General features: G+C 40.9%; 2 protein-coding genes across 3 annotated transcripts in view; one reads left to right on the top strand and one right to left on the bottom strand.

The window, feature by feature from the left end:
- HOATZ (HOATZ cilia and flagella associated protein) overlaps window positions 1-7176 on the bottom strand; it is a 33922-nt gene extending 26746 nt beyond the window's left edge. For both annotated transcript variants that reach the window (XR_006272043.1, XM_043482119.1), the window contains exons 1-4: window positions 7055-7176; window positions 2148-2623; window positions 1638-1676; window positions 1074-1144 (exon numbers count right to left, since the gene is read on the bottom strand). Coding sequence is in view for 1 of the 2 variants with exons in the window: in XM_043482119.1 (XP_043338054.1) it covers window positions 1074-1144; window positions 1638-1676; window positions 2148-2373 (336 nt within the window). In the remaining variant the exon portion in view is untranslated. The remainder of the gene's footprint in view (window positions 1-1073; window positions 1145-1637; window positions 1677-2147; window positions 2624-7054) is intronic.
- On the top strand, window positions 4321-5319 carry LOC122450069 (basic salivary proline-rich protein 2-like). The gene has a single exon (XM_043482214.1). The coding sequence runs from the start codon at window positions 4321-4323 to the stop codon at window positions 5317-5319; it is 999 nt and encodes a 332-aa protein (XP_043338149.1).
- Window positions 7177-16800: the final 9624 nt, after the last annotated feature.

Genomic DNA, 16800 nt, shown 5'->3' with positions numbered 1-16800 from the left:
TAATGATTTTTGCCTCACTGAAAATTAAGTTCTCTTCCCCCTCATTAAGTCCTGGTATAAATATACAGTAGATAGTATCCCCAGGAGAGAAGAAAATGCTGACTATTTCTAATCACTTAATTTGTTTGGAGGAATCACCAAGAGTCCACAAAGGGAACTAATGTGATCAGCAAACTCAAATGCATTGTTCTGTAATTTATGTAGAATTCCCAATAAGTCTTTTGGAGTTTGCCAATAGATCTGGTGATTAAAGACATTAGGTCAGACAAATCCTCTATCTTTGCTTTTATAGTACAGGAACAGTTACAGGAATGGAATCTCCCCATTAGCCAAACAAAATGTTTCTATAAATCACTGTACTAATTATTGAGTTAAAGTCTGTGCTTGCAACAAGAGAAGACAACAAGGAAGGTTGCCAAGAAGAGACATGTTCAGTTGATTTGACAACACCAATGTGTTGAATTGTGGCCTTTAATCAGAATGGTTCTAGATGACAGACTCATTCCTCTGATCATTTAATTTTGATCTGTTAAGACAGTCGGTTCATCAAAGAGTCAGATATGACTGAGCGACACAGCACAGCAAGACAGTCAATTCTCTTCACCTTTTCCTGTTCTTACACTGTTTCTCTTCTTACAACTTTCTATATGATTTAGGGCCTTATTGGATGGAAAGTGTGCATTTTTCCCCACTTCCCTCTGATTTTATTGTTCTTATACATCCTTGGGCTTTTGCAGAGACTGAGAACTGCCAAAGTTTAATAGAATTTCTTAATCTTCAATTAAAGTTCTAATAAAGGTTCTTCAATGCCCAAGCTGATATACCAGAAGCAGAAAATTTCTATGTATGTATATTAAAAAAAAAGAATATTGGGATGATTTAGAAAATAATGGAGAAGGGCATGGCAACACACTCCAGTATTCTTGCCTGGAGAACTCCATGAACAGGAGCCTGGCGGGCTACAGTCCATGGGGTTGAAAAGAGTCAGACACGACTGAGCGACTAAAACACACACAGAAGATAATAATGAAATTTTAATGAAAATCAAATAACTTTCTGAAATATTGGCCTACCTTTTGGAGATACTTTTTTTTCTCCTCGGATTCTTGAATCTTTAGGGTTTCAGCAGTGACATCTCTACTCTCTAAAGAAAACAGTCAAATTCAATCTGAAATAATTTTATCACGATTTCACAATAATGTTGATAAAAATTAAAGGTTAAAAGGTAATACATAGAGTAGGAAGGTAACATAAATATGTACTGTCTTGAAACTTTATGAACCAGATTCATAAATAACTGGAGACTGAATTAATTAGCTCTGACTGCAAGGAACCTTTAATCTCTTTAGAAGAGGAGCAGCCTGAGTCCAGAGATAAGAAAAGGTCTCTAAACAGAACAAACTTGCAGTATCAGATATTACAATTCCTATTCAAAGTGTTACAGGAATTTAGGCATTTTCCTCTGGATAAATGATCCCTGAGGCAGGGTCCTGGTATGCTTTCAGAAAGTTATGCCAAAGTATGAAGTTGTATCCTTATACTTGTTATCTATATTTTTTTAATTTTTAAAAAAATTCTTAGATTTTTTAAAGAATCTAGGAATCAGGATATTGAAAGGCATAAAACTTTGTACTTACTGCTTTCCTCAAGGAAAAAAGGCTGGAAGTAAGTTTTCTCTAAAAAATACAAAAGGGAAGTAAAGAGATTACTGGAAAAACCATATCGTTAAAGGTATTTAAGTTTTCTATACCTATAAAAATTGCAGTTTCCCCATCTTAGGCCTTACAGGTCAGGGAACTTGTTTCCTAATATTAACTCTGCCTTCAACCTTCTCTAGGGCTTTCATGTTTGAACTCAATTATGTAAACGACTGTCTTTCGTATCTTTTCAGCCAACACTTGCCCAGACTATTCTACACTATTTAGACAAACAGATGTCATAACCCAGGGGATATTTTCAGATGTGCTTTTAGATATAACAAAGACACCACTGATCATTTTGGGGTGGAAAAATTGCAGAGACGATATTAAAATTGTTTGTATAGAGGTTTAGATATTTGAATGAAAGGTTCTTTAGAACTAGGTTCAGCAGTTTCTGCTGGGCGGGGCCTTAGTATCTTCCCTGTGGGTTACAGAAGAGCTACTCACCCGGTGCATTGCTCCTGGAAGGACGCGCCACCGGCAGACGCTGGCTGCTACCTCTGGACAGCACCAGCTGAGATTCGTTGGGGGGGTACATTGACGCCCCGATCCAGAACTGCTTGGCCAAGTTGGCATCGCGATCCGAAGAACCGGTGAACACTAGCAATCCTTGGGGAAGAGCTTCACAGGACTCCTCTGGGCTGCTAAGACTGCTGCTGGGCCTCGTTTCCATGGCAACTCAGGACGCTTCTCCAAGCTCCTTTGCCCGTCTCTCAGCCCCGCCCCGCCCTCACTCCGGAAACCCGCCAAGTTGGCAACCGCCACGGCCGGAAGCCCTTGGTTTGCTCGGTAGATGTTGGGGTCTGGCGCGTGCTTGTGGGTCACCTGAATCCCATTTCTGCAGTGATCACAGGCTTCGGGACCTGTCTAAGCCTTGGGGTCCAAATAGGAGAGTCAAAGCATCCACTTTGAGGCGTCTTGTCCTGTTTGAAGCAGTGGGGGAGCACTTCAGCTTTTTCATCCTCAGCCTCCTTCCCCGCACCCTCCTTCCTCGTATCCCCGCCAGACCAGTTACCTCTCCCCCAAACATATCTAAATAAAGCTTTCAGTTCCTTAGTTCCAACGCCCCAAACCCTTTTCCACACCAGATTGCTGTAGCGCAGCACCCTCTATGGGGAGGTTCTGGGCCTGCATTGGTTGATGAATTCAACAGGGCAGCTAACATCACAAGCCTGTGGTAGCTAGAGGTCGGAACTGGGCTGATAGGTTACCCGTGTGTATAGTTTTTAACACATTAGCCCCCTGAATCTGTTAGGCCAACCTTACGGAAAGAAGCTTGATCTAGGTTGTCAGTCCCAGTAAAAGCTGCTTTTACGGCAAGAGTTGTAAATGGATAAGTGGGATGAAAAATACACTATGAACATTTTTGTTAATATGTTTCTACAAAAATGTGTACAAATGTTATGTGTGTAGCTTTCCCCGGAGATCTGGTTAATCTAGGAACAATTTAACTCTTTCAGCGATAGGAAAGTTGTAATTACTGTGGGAGGAATTGAGATGGAAATCATAAAACCAATTTAGGAAAGGACATGAACATATTGGTAATAACCACAATTTCGTTTCCTTATGGTACTTTATTCTTTCAAGATGTTAATACAGTCTCTCACAAAAATATAGTTCAAAAGTTGATAATTACAAATCTATACAATGACAGCTAAGGAAAAAAATTCTATTCTCCAATATATCTGAACATTTTTTTGGTTCAGAGACTGAAGGAATATTGAAAAATCATATATATATATAACATACATCGTATATTTAGCACCTAAAATGTTGACTTCTCTCTTGGTTAAGATATTAATAAGCAATGGGCAATAGCAGCAAATCCCAACCCCCCTCGCCAAGCCCCCCATATTGATATATACATGCAGCTCATTTGGATGAATTACCAAATCTTTTTACCTGGCCGTGTGGTTAGTGATTGGTATTATTAGCAATCAGCTAACTACACTGCCTAGTAACTAGACTCACAGGAAAAAGGTTTATGTTTATCACAAACTGCGTTTCAGGTTGGTGCTCCATACGTTGTAATAGGCAAGATACCGGTTCAGTAGCAGCTCACTTGGTGACTTGGTGAATACCCTACTAAATAATGAGAGGATGAGCTGGTTGGATGGCATCACCGACTCGATGGACATGAGTTTGAGAAAGCTCCGGGAGTTGGTGATGGACAGGGAAGCCTGGCGTGCAGCAGTCCATGGGGTCACAAAGAGTCCGACACGACTGAGCGACTGAATTGAAGTACTAAATAATGAAAAACAGGCACAACGAATCACAGCAAACAGCATTAAACGCTACGTGGGGGCTCCACCCAGCAGTTAATCAGTCTTAAGGCCATTCAACACCACGGATTTCGCTTTGTTTACAAGGGATTGCACCGTTTTGCTTCTACTCCTAGAGATGGCTAACAGTTTAACAGTATCTAGAAGCAGCAGCTTGCAGGAGTTTGCAAGGGTGTTACTAGCAAGCTGACAACGTGCTCGGCCAGCAGCGCTAAACGCTGACGCGTCAGATCTCGAAGCCCCGGGCACTCTTCTCGAACGCTTGGGGTCGGCGGTTAGCCGCCGAGGGTGGCGTCTTCCTCCCGGCAGGGCGGCGGGTGATGCTGTGCCTTGTTTTGATGGCAGTGGAACTAGTGATTGTAAGCACGAGAGTACAATCAGCTAATTACACTGCCTACAAACCGAGCACCGGGCGCCCGCGGGCTCGAAGCTCTCAGACGGTTCGCAGCGCCGACGCGGTGTCCCCGAGCAGGCGGGCGGGAGGGATCGGGCCCGCCGCGACCCCACATTTCCCCGGGGGCGACACCCGACACTGCCGGGGCGCGAGGCCCAGGACGCGGGTCCCCAGAAGTCGCCTCCGAGCCGCCCCCCAGCGACTCTCGCTCGGCCCGTGGGGCTGCGCGGGACCCCCGCCGGACGTGCGGCGCACGCTTGGCGAGGCCGGCGGGCAGCGCTCCAGCGGGAACCTGCCGCCCGCGGGTTCGGCCCCCACCCCAGGCCCAGGTGACTCCCGGGGGCCCCCGGCCGGCTGGCCCCACCTGGGCCACCGAGCCCCCGACCCCGCGTCCCCGGCCCGCGATCTCCCCTCCTCCCGGGGCTCTGCCTCTCAGGTTCCCTTCCTTCCCTTCCCTTTCCCCTCCGCTCTCCTTGGGCCGGCTCCCACCTCCCTCAGCCGGGCCCGGCCAGCCCCAGGAAACTTCTCTTCAGTTCTGGGCCCCAACCCTTCGAGCCGGCTCTTTCGACCCCGTGCGCCCCGCCGCTCCGAGTGGCCAAGTGACCGTGGCCGTGGCCGACCAACCGCCCTCGGAACCCCGCGGGTGGAGGGGGCGGGGCGGGCGCGAGGGGGCCGGGTGGGGGAGGGGCGGGTGGGGGCGGGGAGGACGCCGCCTGCCCGGGCGCGGGGCGGGCGCCGGTCGGGACGAGGCCCCGGACCGGGAGGCGCTGATCTTGGGAAGCTGTTTTTCCTCATCTATCGGGAGGGACGAGGAGCTCCGTCTCTCCGACCCCCCCTCCCACCCCTCCAAGAAACCCCAGGCCCTCCTCCCAGTTTTCAAAACCCATCCCCGTCATGGAAAACGGCTTGCTGGAGTATCAGCTGGTTGGCTCCAGGTTTCTGAAGAGCGGTTGGCCCGCGTAGCCCGTAACATGCCTGAGGAGTGCCCGTGAGGTCGCGTCCGCCCTCTTGTGTTCCCGTTGGGTGCTCACACTGTCGGAGGGCCATTCCGTGGGGGTGGGAGCCAGGTCTTCTTTTAGTCAAGAGAGGGAGTCGGCCAGCTCGTTAGTTAGATCGGAGTGTGGTCCTCTTAAGGTCGAGGCCGAAGTTTCGTACCCTCTGGGTCAGCTTTGGTGGTTTAGTCGCTAAGTCGCGTCCAACTCTTGCGACTTCATGGACAGAGGAGCCTGACAGGCTACAGTCCATGCGATTCTCCAGGCAAAAATACTGGAGTGGGTTGCCATTTCCTTCTCCAGGGCATCTTCCCAACCCAGGAGTCGAGCCCGGGTCAACTTTAGGCAAAACTATGCCTACTTCTGGTACATTGTTTACTTGAATCCCTGCTATATGTTCAGCCCCTAGGATCGTTCCACCCTCCCTATGTACAACCTAGATGGTAACACAAAATGAACACACATTATTTACTATACAAGACAGTGCCTAGTAAATGCCCAAGGGGGGCGTAGAAATAGAAGTGAGCGGGGTGGTGCATGAAGGAGAACTATAATCGGTTAGGGAAGTGTCATGGAGGAGGTAGTACTAGAGTAGGTTCTTGAAGCAAGCGTCGTTTTGGACGTTCAGGGTGAGGGCTGTGGAAGAAAGACGGTGTTTTGTGACCAGTTGCATTTTCTTATTCTCCCAGTTCCACATTTGAGGATGTAGATGTGTTTATGTGTGCATTTGGAGTAGATTGAGCGAAGAGGATAGTGAGGATTTCTGGGAGACCTCTACTAATAATTCTTTCCCTTAGTTACTCCTTCCCTTTGTTTTCTTCAGTGCATCAATCAGGAGAGAATAAAGAATATTGTTTGATTACACACTTTCTAGGGCTCAACTGGAAGTAGCCCTCCCTTTGATCTTTATGCACCCAGGATGGAGTACTCATTATTAACCCAAATATCTTAATTCTAAGTGATTGTCCACAAAGGAAAACTCCCCAGCTATAGGCTGATTCCCTAAACCCAGCAAGTGGTTTCACAGATGCCACTCAACATGGATAGGCCCAGATGATCTAGATCATTCAACACACTTTCCAAACTCACATTCTTAAAACACCTGAAGAACATCTTCTAAAGGATGAATTTGAGTAAGTTATAGCATTATCTTTGAATATGAAAAACAGTACTTTTTTTTTTGTTAAATGCATCATTTGCTCTGTGTATACTAAAGTGAAGAGTAAGAAACCAAGGTATAAAATGTACAATACAGAAAATGTTAATTGTAAAAATTAACTTGTTAAATTGCAAAAGGCAGGTTATTTACAACTAACAGTGATTTGTATTCATCATATCTTTGGGAGAGCATGATGTTATTGAATACATTACATAAATCCTTCATAAACCTTTAACATGTACAGTATACCAAGCCATTATCAGGCAACATGCTGTAATCAGAGTTAGCTAACCTCTAAACTCTCTAGAGATAACTGTAGAGTTCAATTTGTACTTTCTAGTTAAATATACATATATAAATAAAATAGCTTCCATTCCATTAACCACATGCAATCTTATAAGTCTTGGTTAGGACGTGGTTACAAAGGCAATTCTTTCAAATTGTTGGTCATTTTTACCCAATACAATATTTAATACTTCTTCCTTATTGATATTTTATGATTATTAGCTGCATCTTACATGTCTTACCTGAGCTGAATTGCTGCCATCCAAGGCAGTGGTTGCAGGTAGATGCCTTGAAATTTAGATTTTTAAAACTTTTCTTCAAAGATGATAAAAAAGGAGAAAATTCATATATAAAAGTCATCAATATGCATTGTCTACTGAAATCAAACATTTAAAATGCAGTTTATTTTGTAGGTAGTGCAACTAAAAAAAAATAACCTAACAAAATGTGTGTGGGTTAGTTTTGCTTAAAAAAAAAAAGAATGCTTGTTCTTAGGGTTGCTGTTGGTTTGGCCTGCAGTTACTAGAGAAACTCCAAGGATCTCATTCCCTTTATGGTTCATGTCTAGACATGCCTGGAGACCAGGGAGATCCATGATTTAATCTAAGTAAGAATGCTTGTGGTGTTTTTAAATGCCCAAACAGAAGATTGCATTTGTTTTATACAGTACCAGGAAGGTACTATTCAGGGGCTTGTTTACTGTTGTATTTGATTTCTGGGCATTTGGTGATTAGGGAGATGGGGACGGTGCACTATAAAGAAAGGAGGTGAGATTGGTTGTTAGGAGGAAAGCAAGAAGAGTGTAGAAAACAAACAAGTCCTGCTTTACCAAGTTTATTATATTGGCTAAACTTACCACTCCGAAATAAAAACTAGAGTGTTGAGAGCTGGGAATTACAAAAGATGGTGAAAGCTTATGCACTGCTTTCAGCATACACAAATTGCTGTCTGGACATTTTCTAACTTCCATAGCTTTTTTTTTTTTCATTTAATTTTTAAAAAATGTTTGGCTGCGCTGGGTTGCCATTGCTGCATTCAGGTTTTCTCTAGCTGTGGTGAGTGGGGGGCTGCTCTCAGGCTGCAGTGCAATGGCTTCTCTTGTTGCAGAGCATGGGCTTCAGTAGCTGAGGCTCAACAGCCAGTAGCCCCGTGGTATGTGGAATCTCCCTGGACCAGGGATTGAACCAGGGTCCCCTGCATTGGCAGGTGGATTCTTAACTACTGGGCCACCAAGGAAGTCCTCCATAGCTTTTGTCAGGGAGGAAGACGTGAACAATCAGACTGAGAAGCAATGATTGGAGTTTAGCAGCTTCTTTTTAAACCTGTTTTTTTAAAGGGTACATTTTCTTTGAAGAAATATAAAACCATGTTTTGATTTCTATATAGATCAATAACTATTAGAATATTTTATTAATATTCATGATACTATAAATAAGAACTAGTTTATTTGTTGAAGCAAGACTAGATTGAAGTCAGTGTGGTGCCTTTGAAGAACTAAAAATCAGTGAATGTGTTTAATTATGAGAGGAGATTTTTTTTTCAACCTAAAATGAACTGCCAGCAACTTTTCTAACTTTATACTTCTGATTCCATTTCATTGTACTCTCATTAGTAAGAGTGCACCAGATTCTTGATTATCTTCAGTTTCTATTTATTGATTAATCAATACTGTTGCCTTCTATATGAAAATGTTAAATTGATTTGTCTTTTAGTAAATCAGAAACAATCTAAAATATAAGCTTTATAATTAGAGTTGCTTGAACTCTTGGTTATGACTTAGCAGCAGGAGCAAGCTTATTGCATATTTATCATCTTTAGAGAACACAATCTAGGGATCTATGGTCTATTAATAGAGAGATAGATAATTTCTACAATATGTAATTAAGGTAGTGATAGTATATTAATTTTATTAATATATACAATATAATAAGTTGTGTATTATTTATATACTTATATAATATATAATGATCTTAAGTACTAAGATAGTTAGATTAATAGGTGTTTCAAGACTCCTGAATACTAATGTGAGCTCTGTTGTTGCCAAGCATTTAGGAAAAAGGAAAGAAGAAAAACACCAGCGACTGGCACACAGAGAAGGCTATGTGGGAAATATGGGTCTAAGAAGGAAAAGTAGGACATAGATAAAGGGAGAAGATGGAGAGGATGCTCTTGGTAGTAGGAGCAACTTATGAAGAAAGAAACACAAGCAAATTCGTGGAGACAGTAATACACATGGTGGATGGGATAGCATTGGGGATTGTATCCCCATTGGGGAAATAGTAATAAGATCAGAGAGGAGTTAAGTAGGAGATAGACCTTGGAGGACTCTAGGTATCTGGCCAGGAAATTTTAATCTTATTCTTCTATCAGAGGTACCTATGACTTACATGACATGTTGTTCTATGGAGATTAATAAAGTGACATAGATTAGAAGAGGGAGAGAGAGAGGAGACTGAAGGTCCATTTATGAGATTATTTTAATAGCCTAGGCATAGAGTCACATAGAACATACGGTCTGAATGAGAGAGGCTTTGTGAAGGGAGTTTCACAGGGCTTTGGTGACTAGTTAGAGTGAAGAAGGAGAGGACAGAATCAACCTCCAGATTTCAATGACAAGTAGAGATGTTGGCAGGCAGACCTACTTAGAGGAGAATTATGAGGTATTTTAGGTTTAGGTGTGTATAGTTGTAAGTAATGGAAGGACATTGTGATGGAGTTGGGTATTTGGAGGTGGAACTCTGGAAAAACACCAGAACTGAAAGGAGAAATTTAGTAGTTTTTCTGAAGCTGTAGTAGTTGAAGTTATGAGGATAAATTAGATCGCCAAGAGAGGTATGTTGTCTTATTTTTCACTGAATCTCCAGCACGTGCTGTGGTTCACTCAGGAGTAGGTGACTTCAGCAATGTGTTTTTTTTTTTTTTTTTAATTTGCTAAAATTGTTTTCTTCTTTTAAAATTTGGTTGTGCCAGGTATTGGGAGTACAGAGTCTTAGCCACTGGACCCCTGGGAAGTTCCAGTAATGTGCTTTTCTTGAATAGAGAATAGAATGAGGAAAGTGAAAGGCTCAGGACCCAACTTTGAGAGCATCCATTTCCTATTCAGGGGCTGGCAGGCGGAAATAAACCTTGAGGAGGCTTGGTCCACAAGAGAAGCAGAAGAGCGGACTCTCACAAAAGTCAGGCTGTTTCAAACAGGGTCATAGACACATATGAATTCAAAGGAAACTGCCGCCTTGACACCACCACATCATAAAGTTTGTCAGTGGAATTAGCCAGAGGGCAGAGGATGACCACTGGCTCCACCAGAAGGTTACTTCAGGGCTTGATTCAGTGGGACTTTCAAGGGGCAATGAACTTCTCTAGGCTATTACTAAACAGATTAACTTTCCTGACTGCTTTTCACCACTGATTGATCTCTGTCACCTCTCAAAAAAAACAAAACAAAACAAAACAAAAAACCAACCCACCTCAGGTAGATTTTCAAGATTTTTAGAAATAACTTGACAATTCTAGGGATTCAGTATAGTAACAAGTAAACAGAGTGCATAGCTGAAGAAAGTCTATTCTCTTTAAGAGCTCTGTGAAATCAAAAGGAGGAAATTCGCTATCTTGTTAATTGTTTACAAGAAGGAAAATACTTTCAAGTATGATTCTCTTAAGCATCACTCTATGTCTACTTATTCTTTTTTTTAATTTTATTTATTTTATTTTATTTTTTTTACTTATTCTTGTTTTTGTTTCTACTCCCCACATTTGGTACTTAAGTCTTTTTTTCCAGGCAGAATTTATATCCTTTAGTTTTTAAGAATTACATAACATTTATTGTCTTTATTTCCTCTGCAAACATGGAATATATCTTAAGGATTTCATCTTGCTTACATTTAGTAAAGTTCATATTATCCTTCTCTTAGCTCATCTACTGCTGATTTAAATCTCAAGCTCAGCTTCCACTTCTTGGGTAAAATCTTTCCTCGTGCTTTTAGTTAATTTTGGTATTTCCCTTTTCTAACTCTTTTCACTTAATGTATTCACTCTACAATTTGTATCTTCCATTAGTAAGATAGTATTATTATTCAATACTCAAATTCAATTTTGAAATCAGTCTAATTATAATGTTGCAATTAATATTGCAATGAAATGCAGCAGTTTATTATAATATCTTATGGAAAAACCCAAATGAACCTTTTGACTAATGCAATATTAGAGAATGTTGTTCTGTATAACACACATTTATTATATTAGCACAGAATCGTGTCTATACAATTTCTTACACCCTGAATTATTTTTAGTGGGCTGACTTGGTTTCCAACTTGAGGCATGATACAGAGACTCCCATGGACAGAGAAGCCTGGCGGGCTATAGACATTTTTGTGATACAGACATTTTTGTGCCCTCCAGGACAATTCCACTTAACCATTATGTGTGCTTCATCATGCACATGGAAAATACAAATAAAGTAGGAAAAAGGCTTGTGGTAAATAAAACACTTGTAGGTAACTTTATCAAAAAGAAGCAGCATATAGTTTAAGGTTCATTTAGTTGATCAGAAAATGAGTTTCACTTATTAGTGGATTAGGCAGCTCTAAACTTAATTTCTTTTGGGTTCAAATGAACATTACATGACTGCAGATTTTTATTAGATAACATTTTAGCATATGCAATTCCATTTCCACAATTAATGTGACTTCCCTTGTAGGTAATTCAAATTTAACAGGAGTGACTGGCTGTGTGGGTTGTAGGCTAGTTCACTGCTTTAAAAAATGGTGCTATTTAGTTGCCTTTATCAAAAAATGCCCTTTCTGCTTGAGTGGGAGTTTTGCTAAAGCAACTGTATTTTTTCCCTCATTAGCAATGATGTACCTTTGCAAACAGCTGGATGAGTCTATGGATGTAATTTTCAATTTAAGGAAGGGAAGCTGATGAAATCAGAGGTCTGATTATAAAGGCTACTAGCTATGACATCGAAAGTCCAATCAATTTTTTGTCCAATTTAGATGATATTTTAAAATTATTTTGCCTATTTGAAAACTTATATGCACAAATAGTTTTATTTTATAGCTGAAGTTCAGCTAAAACTAGGAAGACAGATTTCAAGATAAATCTTTGTTGGTGAACCTTGGGTCTTGAAGATACCGTAGCAAGCGAGTTGAATTCCCTCATGTTAAAATGAAGAAATGTGATTCTGGAAACTTATTCTAGATCTTTTGGGTTATTTTCATGTTTTAAACTGTTTGAGTCTGTGTTTCAGGTCTAATAAGGTAAAATCCGTCTCTGATGCTCTCTTTTCTTCTGTTCTTCATCCTTAGCCTGCATGACCAGAAACCTCACATAGCTGCCATTTTCTGTGGTGCCTCCTCCAGGCTTTCTCTGCTCTCCTAAACTTTGCCAGGTGGAACACAGTTCTTTTTTTCTGCGATGAATGTGTGTATGTTTGTTGCTCAGTTGTGTCCGACTCTTTGTGACCCCATGGACTGTAGCCCACCAGGCTCCTCTCTCCATGGGATTCTCCAGGCAAGAACACTGGAGTGGGTTGCCATTCTCTTCTCCAGGGGATCTTCCTGACCCAGGGATCAAACCCAGGTCTCCGGCATTGCAAGCAAATTCTTTACCATTTGAGCTTCCTGGGAAGCCCCCTCTACTATGGGTAACTCATCTGGAAATCCTGGAAAGACAGTATCTAAATCAAAGGAATGAAAGTCTGATAGTGGGAATTTTATACATTACACAAAAATAATGAGAGAGCTGACATTTTTGTCTTCAAAACTCAATAGCTATTTTCTATTCCACTTAAATATGAAGTTGCCTTAGGCTTGCCCAGGCTGAACCTTCCACTAAATTCTAGTACCTTTTCAATGGACATTACTATTTGTGTATTTAATTGCTGTAAAGAAACTCAGCAGACCTCATTCTGAACCAACCATTGTTCTTTTTTTCTGGGCTATTCTGCTGAACTAAGTTATTTCAACGATAACATTATTGTCTTGGTCACTAATGCTTGAAACTTGAAGTAATTTTTGAGTATTCCATTTCTCAAGCTCTGCATCCAAATGGTCTTGGGTGATTTCTTTCTCTAGAAAACAAACCTGTTGAACGTTGAAATTTTTTTAAGCCCACAGCAGTGTAGCAGTGCTAATATCTAGTGGAGTGTCAGTAGATAGTTAAAGAAAGCACAGAGTAAATGTTAGTTATAACAGAAAGTATAATTGTCATTAATGCGTAGGAGGTGATTTAAATATGGTGTTTAAGATCATCATAAACAAGTAACTGAAGGAAGTCTTGCGTGGTGTTTAGTTTCTATTTGATTGTTCTTTCCTGAAATCTAAGTACATTGTTGCTCTACTGTTCTATTCATAACTTCCAAGGCCTGCCTGGACCTGTTGCAGAAAATAATGCAAGGAAAGGATTCAAAACTTCATCAGTTAATGTCTTTCACCAACTCAGCGTGCAAGAGAATGGCATGTCATCCGGGAAGGTGAAATAATGGAAGAATTATTCAATACCATTTTAATATTATAAATGCAAACCAAACCATTTGAAAAGGAAAAATTTGAGTATGTGCTAATACATAGGTTACTTTTGGTTCTGAAGCACATTTTATTTCAGCAATATATGTATGAGTAACCATCCTTATATTCAATTCTGTCACCTCTAAGTCAAAAAAAAAACTTTGCAAAAGTTATCTCAGCAAAGACTAGAAACGATGAGAATAAATGATGCAAATTTGGCATAATAATCTTTGTTAAGCTTAAGGCACTACTAAGCATTCAAAAGTGTTAAAAAAAAGCTAAAATCTCCTTGATAGCTAGGAGAGATCTATCTTAATGATATTCCAACTTGGCTGCCTGTTAGAATCACTTGGAGATTTTTAAAGAATCCTGATGCCCCAGGATTAATAGCAGTTAAATCAGAATATCTAGGGGTAGGAGCTAGGCATTTGTATTTTTAAAAAGATATTCAAGTGATTCCAAGTACAGCAGGTTGAGAACTCCTGCCATTGAGTAAGGGGAATGAGTAACACATCATGGCAGCTGAAGTAACTAATATACTGTAGAAATGGAAGGACTAGTCTCACCTTTATATGTTCTGAGTTTATAGTGAAATGAAGTGTTAGTCACTCAGTTGTGTTTGACTCTTTGCAAACCCATGGACTGTAGCCCACCAGGCTCCTCTATCCATGGGATTCTCCAGGCAAGAATACTGGAGTGGGTTGCCATTCTCTTCTCCAGGGGAATTTCCCAACCCAGGGATTGAACTCGCGTCTCTTATGTCTCCTGCTTTGGCAGGTGGGTTCTTTACCACTAGCACCACTTAAATACTCACTGAAATCGAACTGAACAAGTCTTATTAAATCATGTTTTTACTAGACATCAAGGTGTTTAAGCATCTTTTTCCACAGTCCTTGTATTATCATTTCGCATATCTCTTCAGCGTCAAAGATATTACAACAGCCGACGCACCTCCTACTATCTGTATTCCATCTTAGTTCATCACTGGCGAGGTTTGTAACAATCATACCACGCCAGCATGCCTGGAGTCAAATATACCCATATTCTGCTACCACCAGGGTTTTTATGCCAGCCAGAAGGTTTGTAACCTACTCCCCAAATCCCATTTTAGAGTCTGCTTCCTTAAACATTCCTGATACAAACTGTCTTAGACTGAGCTTCTTAGAAATAGAGTCTGCGATAGGGAGTTTCATGCAGAAGGTTTATTGGGGAGTTTTGTTGAGAGATACACCCATAAGGGAGTGAGAAAGAGGATTGGGCAGAGGGAGAGGAGGGCCAGTGATCTGGTTGTTGTTGAGGCCTCTGCCTATCTTATGGGAGCTCTGGAGATGAGATGGCTCTTCAGAGTTGTTGCTCATTGAGGCAGGAGGGCCAGGTTTTTTCCCCCTCACACCAGCCAGTCAATGATTGCAGGCCACCCTTTGGGCAAGGAATAACTTTTTGAAAATAAAGTTGATTAACATGATTTAATAAATAAATCAACATATTTAATGATAAGAAAGGCACTTTTGAACACTTACTATATCCAGTAAATTCAGCTAGGATCCACATCTGGCAGTCTGATTTCAAGGCCTTAGGTACACGTCTTACCCACCTTTTTATAGATAAATATTTTTTTAAATTAGAGAAGTTGAGAAACTGCTCCAGGTTTCTAGTCAGCTAGAGGACTGGGAGTCAATCTCATAACACTTGATTTCATAACTTAATTCTTAACTACTCTGCTGCACTGCCTTCATCTAACAACTGCTAGGTAGGCCCTAGACAAGATGCTCTCACACAAAAGATTATTAGTTGTAATTTCACTAACAACCCTATGAGGTCGCTATTGTTCCTTTCAGGAAACTGAAAGTTTGAGAAGTTAAGCAAGTTGCCCAAGGTTACATGTATAGTGAGTTGTAAAGTTGCAGTTTATACCCAGGTCTGCCTGACTCCAAGCCCATTATTTTTTAATTTATTTTTAAAAAAATAAATAATACATTTTAAAAAGATTACTTTCCATTTACAGTTATTATAAAATATTGGCTAGATTCCCTGTGTTGTACAATATATCCTTGAGCCTGCCTTATACCCAATGGTTTGTGCCCCCCAACTCTCCCACCCTTATATTGCCTCTTCCCCCCACCTCACTAGTCTGCTGCTTTTTTTGTGTATTCACTAGTTTGTTGTATTTTTTAGGTTCCACATATAAGTTATACAGTGCTTGTCTTTATCTGCCCTCCAAGTCTACCCATGTTGCTGCAAGTAGCAAAGTTCTGCTTCTTTTTTTTTTTTTAATAACAGTAATATTCAAGTGTGTGTGTGACATCTTCTTTATCCATTCATCAATTGATGGACACTTAAGTGGCTTCCATGTCTTGGCAATTGTAAATAATGCTGCTTTGAACATTGGGGTGCATGTTATCTCTTCAAATTAATGTTTTTGATTTTTGTTTTAATATAGCCAGGAGCAGAATTTCTGGGTCATATGGTAGTTGTATTTTTAGTTTTTTGAGAAACCTCTATACTGTTTTCCACATCAATTTACATTCCCAGCAACAGTGTACAAGTGTTCCCCTTTTTTCCCACATCCTCATCAACATTTATTTGTGTTCTTTTTGATGATAGCCATTCTGATAAGTGTGAAATAACTCACTATAGTTTTGATTTGCATTTCCCTGATGATTAGCTATGTTGAACATCTTTTTGTACACCTGTTGGCCATCTGTATTCTCTCTTTGAAAAAATTTCTACTCAGTTCTTCTCAAAGCTCATATTCTTAAACATTATATCGTGTAGGAGAGAAAGATGTGACAAAACAATAGCATTAGTGAAAAAGACTGCTTGGCTGTTAATAGTTCAGCGTGAAGCAGAGACATGATGGCGCTACAACTAAGGCAAATGCCACCTGAGGCTGTGTTCTAGATACACACGTTTCAGAGCAAGGTAACAGTCCATCCTATTCCATTATGGCAGAGCACACTTGGAGCACTGTGTGGGATTCTGGGCTCCAGCCTTTAAAAGAGGATTACTGACGCACCTGAAACTCATCCAGATGTGAGTGATGAAATGTCTGGGTAACATGTCTACAGGAAGAACTACTGGAAAACTAAGAATGGTTAGCTGTCTCCCTCAAGAGGAGGCTCAGGGGAGGCTCAATAGCTAGTATTTGAAGTGTCTTCCTGTGGTGGGGAATTAGATAAAATCTGTATGGTTTCAGAGGGGAAAACTAGGCTGTACAAATAGAGAATCAAAGAGGTGGATGTAGCTTCTCAAGAAGAGGGACTGCCTGGCATTTGGGGCTTTTTTGAAAAGAAATCTTTTTCCTTGTAAGAGAAAACTCTTTTTTCACTGACAAAGAACCTGAATGACCACTTACCATGGGTGTTAAAGACATATTCAGGGTGTAATGTTTCTTAAATTTAGTGGGTATAAGAATCACCAGGGGGAACTTGTTAAATAGATTCCCAGACCTGCCTTTAGAGGTACTGATTCAGTGGATCTGG

The sequence above is a fragment of the Cervus canadensis genome, chromosome 11 (assembly GCF_019320065.1).
Source record: "Cervus canadensis isolate Bull #8, Minnesota chromosome 11, ASM1932006v1, whole genome shotgun sequence".
Classification (NCBI taxonomy): domain Eukaryota; kingdom Metazoa; phylum Chordata; class Mammalia; order Artiodactyla; family Cervidae; genus Cervus; species Cervus canadensis.
The sequence above is the reverse complement of the archived record's forward strand: the minus strand, read 5'-3'. Positions and strand labels throughout refer to the sequence as shown.